At 36.6% G+C, this 9,964-nt stretch overlaps 1 protein-coding gene across 3 annotated transcripts; it reads right to left on the minus strand.

Moving 5' to 3' along the window:
- Positions 1 to 266: 266 nt before the first annotated feature.
- Positions 267 to 9,454, minus strand: LOC131792813 (trace amine-associated receptor 7e-like). Of its 3 annotated transcripts, XM_059110221.2 has the most exons (4): positions 9,368 to 9,454; positions 8,679 to 8,828; positions 3,062 to 3,516; positions 267 to 2,608 (listed from the first exon to the last, which is right to left on the minus strand). In XM_059110221.2, the coding sequence occupies exons 3-4, from the start codon at positions 3,510 to 3,512 to the stop codon at positions 2,082 to 2,084; spliced, it is 978 nt and encodes a 325-aa protein (XP_058966204.1). In that variant the 5' UTR covers positions 3,513 to 3,516; positions 8,679 to 8,828; positions 9,368 to 9,454; the 3' UTR covers positions 267 to 2,081. The 3 variants fall into 3 exon arrangements, with proteins under 3 accessions (XP_058966204.1, XP_058966205.1, XP_066028409.1); XM_059110222.2 differs by lacking the exons at positions 8,679 to 8,828; positions 9,368 to 9,454 and adding an exon at positions 7,061 to 7,120; XM_066172312.1 differs by lacking the exons at positions 8,679 to 8,828; positions 9,368 to 9,454 and adding an exon at positions 6,338 to 6,447.
- Positions 9,455 to 9,964: the final 510 nt, after the last annotated feature.

The raw sequence follows: 9,964 nt of genomic DNA on the forward strand, positions 1-9,964 counted from the left end.
GTTAGGGTATTTTTCAACCACTTAGAGGTGTAAAAGTGTTTTGTGTACTGCTCCTTTACTTACAACACACCCACCGTCAGCTCAAGGCCTAACACGAAATTATTATTAGAGCGTTTGTTTAGGAAGGGCTTGTTTTGCGTAAAGCATTTGCATGAGGCATATGTCGTCGATAATTTTTATTTTGCCTTGTGATTGCTCTTTCGGCAAAGGTTGAAAATATTACCAAGTCATATTTACTTTCTGCGCCTATATCAGTTTCTTTGCTCCTGGAATTTTCTACTTGTATTACATCTTGTTTTCATGTTACATTACATGTTTGTTTTCTGACATAATTACGTGTTTCTTTGTCACTATGGAGAAGAGTTTCTCAGATGAAATGCCATTTTCCAGTAAACAAACTATGACGTAATCCTGTCCCGCTGAAAAAATTTGACATAAAACTAGATGCTACCGTTTGTCAAATTGCCACGTAATTCTCTTGTGCCCAAACGTTTCCATCACGTGTCCTTCCTTGTAATCAACCTGCATGTTATCAAGTATTCCGAACGAAACGGAACAAAGCTGAGACAGGCAACAACCAAATAAGGAGCCCACGTTGTTAGGTCCATGTAAAAGCCTTTGAAATATGAACGGAGAGCGCACAGTATCTTTATTCAGAGGCTATTGTAGATAAAAAGAAAGAGTCTCGGTTTGCTTTCCAAAGCAAAATCTTGTAGAATAATGTTTTTTGGCAAAGAGCTGTAATCGGATTATTCTGAATTTGTTTCTGATAGAGGGAACGGCATTCAGTATTGTCTTAGCCTGGCAGCAATGCATATAATTTTTTCTTACAATTATTCAGACACCAGTAGCAATAGACCATAAAATACCTGTGCCTGAGTTTATTGAACGATATTTTTCTTTGGAATCTTTTGAAAGTAAATGCTCTTTTCCTTTCAGAAAAATGCAATCGTCAATTACTTAGGCTCCCGTCTCAACCCACCCATCCATAAAAAAAATTACTCTTGCTTGTATTGCATGCCAAGTTTTTCATCATTGATTGTAAAATTAATTTAGAACAGACGAGTTTTAGAAAATTTAATAAACTACTGTACTGTACTGTACTGTACTGTACTACTTCTAAATATGATTTTTGATTCTGGGCCTTTCACTGTACATTACATAACACGACTAAATTGCTAAGTAACGCAGAAGAGAGAATCTAAAATTCCCAAATCGCTAAAACTATGTAGTTGTGATATATTCGCTTCCCTTTCGTGTTCGTTTCATGAACTTTTTATGATCTCTGAAGATCGAGTGATCACCAGTTTGTTTCAGTTCCAACTCTAGGTTGTCTTCATTCTCAATAACGAACTTAATTTCGATCGGCTACTATAAACCCCACCTAGTCGCCGATTTCTTTTTTACCGCAGTTTCTTGAGAGTCGATTTATCTGTGAATATGACAATTCCGGCAAGAGAAGGATAGATTTCGTCCGTAATATAACCGCAACATGAATTTGCTTGAGCAACCATTTGGAATAATTGTTTACCCATGTTAAGCTACGTGACCACAGAGCTAAAAGGTATATTCGGGTTTTATAAGAAATTTGTAAAAGCTTTTTTTCTTACCGCGCCAAGCGCCAGAATATTTGATATGATTCAAAGATATCAGAGCGCCACGGTTCCTCGCGCCGAATGAGGCCTTTCCCATTTTTCGATGAGTTACGTTGTAAACTAACAACTCTTGGAGCGAATATTTAGGCCAGTTGTATCGAAAAATTGAATTTATCAATAGTAATGACATTGATAAATTCAATTTGATATAATAATTATTATTATGGTTGTGATGAAAAAAAAACTAACACTATTTACGAAGTGTGAATATAAACATATTTATATATATATATAACATCGGGAAGATTATTCAAGAATTACTTCATGTTTTAACAACTAAAATGGTCTCTTCAAAGGTCAACCGCTAACTCCTGTTTTCTGCAATAGCGCTCCAATTTAACAACCGACAGAACGCTTCGATGCTTTCATATGTGGTACGGTTCACTTTGCACCCAATCAGTGCAATCGCCTGTCGTTTGTTCTTGTTTAGAACATGACCAGCTCCTGAGTTCTGCCACCGCTCTCGCTGGTAATAATTCCAATCGCTCTCCTATTTCGCCTCAGAATGACATTCCTCATTGCATCCCTAAGACTTTGGTTTCTTAATGTGTAAATCAGGGGATTCAAAGCAGAGTTTGAAAACACCATTGCTATGGACCAAGGCTGCAAAAAAGAGTAAACTCTTGGGAAAGGAACCTGTGTCGGCTTGATCAAAATTGCCGGCACCAGACACAGCAGGAGAACCATAGTAATAACAAACATATCAATGGCAGTCTTCTTCTCCCTTCGTAACACAGTTGTCAGCCTCACTGACGCAACCGATCGTCTGAGCTCCTTATTGTGGCGGCGGATTGCTAGGTACATTCTTATGTGGTTTACAGTCGGGATGACTATGAATATGGCTATCAATGTCATGGAAAATACTAATTCCAGTATCGAGGATAGGAGTAATTGAGCTAAGATTGTTAGCAAAAACCAACTTACTCCAATAAAAGACATCGTCTTTACTGTCCCTAAGAGAATTAAGAACATCTATGTATAAGATAACTCGTGTGAGGTCTCTATCACATGGGCATGAAGTGTCACTTGATAATTGTACGAGTTAAGAAAAGAAAATTGCTTGCTTCACACTTACGGAAGAAAACTTGTCAAGTACACTTTTCAAGGAAACTTACTGCTGAAGAATTTCCCTTTAAGCTCATCCTTTTCATTTACATCTGTAAATTTCTTCTTCCTGGAGTTTTGCATCAATAATCTGACGAGTCCGCTTCTTATTCAAATACTAGCGAGTCAGTTTTTAGGGAAATTGTTTTATTTGAGTCTCCTAAAAGTTTTTCAGTGGAAGTTAAATCATTAGCAAAGTTTTCTACTGTAAGTCAGCTTGGATATTTTACAACCTACATTCTGAGACCTTCTGAACGTGCTGATGCTTAAGTTATAAATACGGAAAAAAATGAATGAAATACCTTCGACAGTTACACGCAGACGGTAGGAAATTGGTCTTGACAATGCATTGAGGCGATCAAAGCTGACGAAAGTTAAAATAGCAAACGACCATCCAGATGTTAACATGATAGACGCATAGAAGGCGGTAAAAAGGTCTTCTTGATAACTGCATGTCGAGGGAACACGGTGAATTATCAACCTCAAAGCGGCGAACATTGGCATAGATGTTAGACCAGTAAGCCAATCTGCAGCAGCCAAGCTACACAGCAGAATATTGCATGGCTTCTGTAATGACGGAGTTTTCACAGTTGTCACAATAATGAGAAAGTTGCTACAGATTGCGAAACAACACAAGAGAGCTGTAAATACGGCGACGAAGATATCGTTTACGTACGAAGCTGTGCTGTTCTCTGGGAGTCCGAACCACTCAGGCACACCGCATAAGCTAACTTCGCTTTCTTTGTCACCCATGTGTCTGTTAAAAAACAAAAAGACCAAATTGTCATGAGATGAAGATATATGTCAGTCGCCTTTCAAGGAGTACGAAGCAAGGGAAAATCTGAGTCTCCATTAGGAATAAAGCTTAGTAAGTAAGTTAACGTAAAGGAAATTATTTCAAACACACTTTCCCCGTCAACAAAACTGGTTCCCGCGGAGGGCGTGGGGTTAGAGACAGTAAATTTAAAATTTAATAATTGCGCGAGTCTAAGATAGTGAGAGAGTGTGAGCGTTAAATTTGGTATTGAATAATGGTAACTAATGAATTCCAGAATCAAATGTCTAAGGGAGTGAGTTCCATAGTTTAGCACAACTGTAAAAAGCCTCTTTTTTTAGGTGTTTGATCTTGGGTAAGAGAAAATGCAGTAAGTCCGAGGAGCCCCTGAAATTTCATTCTTTCTCAAGAATAGGTCAGCGAGACAACTTGGAGACAAGCCGTTGAGCACTTTGAACATTTCCCTAGCTCTGGACTTTGCTTCGAGAACTTTACATTCCGATCTATTTCCACCCGTGACAATTTCGACATTGCTGATAAAGCAGTATGCAAGAAACATGTCTGAACCAAATAGTGGCTCAGTTCATTATTGACTTTTCCGTGGCTCAGTAGTAGAGCATTCAAGCGCGAAATCTTAAGGTCTAGCGTTCGAATCCTCATGAAACTCAGAATCTTTCTTCCTTTACCTCGTATCATGCATCTTCGTTAGGTGGATGACTGATGGTCTTTAAATTATAATATTTGCTACCGAAATAATGGCAATTATTTGGTCGCCACATGACTCAACATTCTTCTGAAGGTACACTGTAACTAAGTCATGGTGTGGAAAAGTAAACTCTTTCACACCCAAGTAGCGTTCACCATTTTGTTTTCCAAGATTCGCTTTGGGCATCGAAAATGCAAGAGCTGAAATATTTTTAGCAACCCTCTTTTTTGATTAACGGACAAATGAAAAAAAATTTCACTATGTCAGTAAAACATTTCTATAAACCCACAGCATTTGAGAGTTGAAATAATGTAGGCGATTCGATACTCCCTGTGTATTTTTCAGCATTGTTATTTCGATAAAAAAAGGACTAAATACGTATTTTATCTATGATTGACAAAGGTAGCGATAAAAACCTATAAAAACAATGTCAAAAAACATTAAATAACTTGGAGCTTTGGAAAATAATACTTACCGAGATTTAAAAAAATATTCTTGTTTTCGCTGTCAGATGCGAGTCACGGTGAATTGTTTTAAATACTGCAAACAAGCAAATCAAGCAGGGCGCGATGCTAAGTTTACTTTGGAGCTCAGGTGAAACCTGTCAGCTTTTATTATAGATAACTTCAATGACCTTGTCAAAATATCATCGACAGATCTTTTGAAATTTTCAATATCCGGCTGCAAGATAATTTCCCTATTGATATAAATAATATATCATGGGCGGTGAACGAACATGATTTTAGTGAAAGTGTAAAACAGTTTTAAGTCAAGACTGACCAAGCCTTATTAATCCTTCACTGGAAAAATCCTTTAAGGTGTTATCCTTTCTGACCTCAATTTTGATATTTGCTTGCTATATTTACCTTTTACTGTTAAAGGCAGGTATTCATTTGCCAACATCCCACGCATTAATCAGCCATTCAGTCGTAATCTTGTGACTCTTAGATGACACAATTCAATAAAGTCTAGTCACCTTGATTGGCTAAGTCATCTTGGTACAAGAGGCAATAAACAGGCCATGCCATTGGCTGAACCGGCCTGGCCTAGTTCTTTTAAAATATTAGATGGTGAGGTTCATTACAATATTCTTTGGCAGGTGTCTTTTACATTGTATAATAACTAATAAAGCCGAAAAGAAGGTTATCGAAAGGCCGAGGAAAAGCTTAGCCGTATAATTTACTACCAGTTTACAAACGTTTTTTGACAAATCACGACGACAAATGAGGCAGTTTGAATAAAAAGAAATGAATTTTCATCAAAAATAAGTTTAATTAAAAAATTTATAAAGTTAGAATTTAGGAAATTCATTACAACATTTTAAATCTTGAGTTTCTTCTTAGCATTGGCAATTCTTTTTGCCCCGCTTCAACGTGTTTTAGTCCAAACGCATATCAACAGATTTGTTTATTTGTGAAGAAATATATATCGTTTGAACTACAAAAATGCAACTGCAAGGTAGCTTGCGTTTTCTGAGAAAATAGCTTTTACGGTTTGCTACATAAGCGTCTATTTATACGTATTTCCAAATTTTTAGAAGCTGAGATCAAATTTGCGCTCTTACAAATAATTTAAATAACACCTCTCTTCCTCCTGAGGGATATTTCGCTCTACAGTTGTTATCTTTGCGGATCCATTCTTCAATCCTATTCAGTGTTGTACAGCAAGGATAATAGATTTAAGCTAAAGAGTAAGATTCTAATGAGGGTCATCGAAGATCCAGCTGTGATAAGAATTCGTGTTATGTGGAATGGAAACCTTTCATCAGATACCTTCCAAATTAACCCCATATTTGTTACTGATCTCTGACGAGGTCCCAAAAGAATTAGCATTCTTATTTTTCTGAGGATAATGCTGTTTCCGCGCTATAAACCTGATCATGACTCATTGAAGGAAGAGTTAAAATAACGTCTGTCTAAAACTTCGAAATTACCAGAGTTTCTTACGTTTTCAAGTGATGCCAAATTCATCATTGAATCCCACCCTATTTTTTCTTTTTTGCAGTCAAATAAAAGTGAAAAAGGGCATACATACTGCCCGATTATAAAGATCAAGAAATAATTGTTATTTTTTTGCTACGTTTTTCGACAGACTAACCTCGATGCTTTCAGCCTGGCACTAGCCGCACAATCAGTAAGATAGCTTCTTTCCCTTTAGCGGATATATTCAATTAAAACTAGAAGGCGAACGCTTTGATGTTAAGAAATAAAATTGATCTCTTCTTCATGATGTTGAATCAAACTAAATTATGCGATTCTAAGAATTTATCTTGATCATTTAAATACGTGCCGCATCAGAAATGACAGCAAATGACAGCCTTGCTTCAATGAGGTGCGAGTGAGGTGGCTCCACGGTTCTACTTTGATTTTCAGTCCACAAATCGTATTTCTATAGCAAGGTAAAACATGTACCTCTTCTGATTCAAGTAATTCTTCAACCTGTTAGTTATGGAAGCTGGAAGTTATCAGCTAATATCTAATTCGAATCTTAGACGTAACGATACGTTTGCCGTGGTGGGTTTTCTTGGTATGTAATTTATATTTTTTGATAAATATTTTTCGAAAAGTCTCTTTACTTTAGCTCTAACGAGTTTTCTAAAAACCTCTTGTGAACTATCTTGCTTCTTCAGTTGATACAAGTTATTTAGGCTTAAAACTGAAGTAGAGCGACAAGGCTTTTGTCCGAAGCAAAACTGGAAAAGCAGATTGATAAAGGAACGGATGCACGGATCGCATGAACGTATACGAAATTGTGATTTCAAATTACTGATATTTAAAAGTAAAGATGCAGTAAGTGATATGCTTGCTGAAGACTACTTACGATGCATGCAGCTTGTTTAAATTGGCGACACATTTAAAGATTGCCCAGAGGGTAGAAAAGGAGTAACAGATGGCAGTGTTCCTAGATGAAGGTTGTTTCAACGTTTTGATAAATAATGTATATCAAAAATTCCAAAATAATTATGCAGACCGCGTCATCAGAAGACAGCTGAAGTAGAAGTAACATCACTTGCACATTAAGCAATTTTTTTTCCGTTTCTTTGAAATGGTTTTCATGCCTTTTAAGATCCTTTTTTTTTTTTTTTTTGGTCATTTTAATATAAACGCGACTTGATTTAAATTTTAAATTACATTTAAATATGCATCATGATGTAGATCATAACTGGTAAATATCATGGAAAATCCCCTCATTTTGCATTTTTATATGTACATGATAATACTGGGCACCTTTTTTAAAACCCCAAGATTCTTTGGAACAATTAAGTTATATGTTTTAACCAAACTTAATCAAGAAAACCAGCTACTGTTAGTTTAAAATTAAGTTAGAGCAGATTTCAACTGAGTGACAAAGACCAAATCTAAAGTAATCATAAGGGCGGGAAAATACAATGCATCTGATTGGTTGAGAGGGTGGCGCGGGTTTTCTAGACCAATCACAGAGCGAAATCAAGTTAAATCAAATCAACTGTAAGTTTCTCTTTACTCCTAATTGAAAATTTCCTTAAGATACTCGTTTCGGAATTGCCAGAGAAACCTGGAGCGGAGGGATGGGGTGTATTTAGCCTTCAGTCCTAGCCTGGCCGCCTCAGATTGCCTCGCAGGAGTGGTTGCTAAGCCATTGTACATCACTTGTCGATTTTTTATTCTGTGAGTTTGCCAGTCGTGTTTAAATCAGCTATTGATCTTTAAAGTTTGTTCTACTTTTGGTGTGTTCGTACTTGGCCTGTCGCTCACTAATCTTATGATTCTCAGCTTTAACATCCACTATGCTCTGTCCAAACCCTTGGAACACGAATCTTCTACCAACAAAAGAGAACTTAGAAATGTGGTCAAATTTATGCTCAAGAATTAGACCTAATTAACACTAAAAAAAACTCATTATTTTTTGATGATGTTTTGCTTTTCTTTCGAATCAGAGGAATTTTCATCAGAGTGTGGGAAGTAAATCCGAGACTGCTTCAATTTGTTTTACTTTTCTGTGTAATTGGTCCAGAAACTTCGCGCCGCCATCTTTCAACCAATCAGATTCAAACTTAAAACCAGGAACGACTTGGTGACTCGCGTCTTCCCGCGCTTGAAACAGTTTGCATATTTTTACTTTGAATTATAATTAGCTTGGTTTCACATATTTCCTTTTGCTCTGATTGCCTGTCATAGTGATAACTCCGGTTTTTCATATATTGTATATTCTTGTTTCTTTTTTCTTCTTTTCACATATTTCCCTTTGCTCTGATTGCCTGTTATAATTACTTTGGTTTTTCATACGCTGTTCTTGAGTCCTGATTGTAACAACTGTGCCATGAAAATAAAAACTTTTTCCTTCTATCATATCATCATCTTCATATTATTTTAACCTCACAGTTTCGGTGGATATCTATCTACGAACATCTATTTCTTATATCCGCTTCTAAAATTAAAAAATGAATCATTTTCCTCACCATTTGTGCACTAAAGATCCTCATTTGAAACCTCTGTCAACGTAGACCTCATGACTTTCAAAACATCGCTAACACCCATTTCTACCAGGTTTGCATGGACAGAATAGTCAGAGGAAATCATATGGGCCACTACAAACCATTAAGATGTAGCTAAAAAGATGAACCATATCATGGTTGTTAACAAGAAATTAATTCAGGAAAGCCGGGGGGACGGTATGAAAACCGATGAAGATCATTATGAAAATGTTGTTGGTATTGACAACGATGCTGAGCATGGTGATGCTGACAGAGATGACAGTGATACTCGGATATTAGGAAATTCAATTTTCTTCGGTTGTAAATTATTTCTTTGCCAGTCCTTTTTCCTGGCGTTACAACCGCTCAAAAGCTCCTTCCCTTTGTCTCTTACTATACATCTAGACACGTTGTTACTCTTCTAAAAATTAAATTATGAAGCCGAACGAATTCCCCCCAAGATTCCCATCTGTAATTTTGTTAGGATCATGCTATGATCTTGTATCATTTTATCTTCCATTTCCACCTTCGTTTTCACCTCAGTGTTTCTCCTTTAGTGACTGATATGACCTTTTCTTTTTTTTAAATTGCATCTTTGAAATTACTGCGCCTTTTTCTTTATCATAAGCGTAATGTGTAAGTGATTTCTGCCAATACAAAACGTCGGCCATTACCTGGATCAGTTCCAGAGGAGCTTCGCGTGCATTGGGAGAGTTGGATCGAAAGAGAAAGCGACGAGAATCCTGTTAAACCAGTGGTCGTATGCAGCAAGAAATTTTGCGGCTTCTGTTTATCTTAAGAAGAAATAAGTCGGGTTTACACGCTGAAAAATGAACTTGAGGGTTTTAAACGTCACCTTTGTTCCCGATTCAGCTTCTTCATGGCGATTTAACTGCACTGAACTGTTGTTAGAAATAGTCAGACCTAATTGTTTTAAAACCTTTTAAATTGATATGCACTAATTAACATGAAGCATTTCTGTCAATTTTACAAAATCGGAATCGAATTGAGCGCAGGAGCGACCCTTTTCCATTACAGAGCTGCCGTAAAATGTCTGTTAACATGAAACGGATGAATTTTACATTTGGTTTGCGTTGATCATAACCACTTTATTTTTCTATTGCCATTTGCCTAATTCAAATTACTGAAAAAAAGAAGATAGTACTAAATTTTATTTTCAATTTGTATAATTGTTCTGAATCGATTATTGTGAAGGCGATGCATTTGTGTGACGTAATCATTTCAACACTTTTGGAAAGCGGAAATTATAT

This window comes from Pocillopora verrucosa, chromosome 9 (assembly GCF_036669915.1).
Source record: "Pocillopora verrucosa isolate sample1 chromosome 9, ASM3666991v2, whole genome shotgun sequence".
NCBI lineage: Eukaryota > Metazoa > Cnidaria > Anthozoa > Scleractinia > Pocilloporidae > Pocillopora > Pocillopora verrucosa.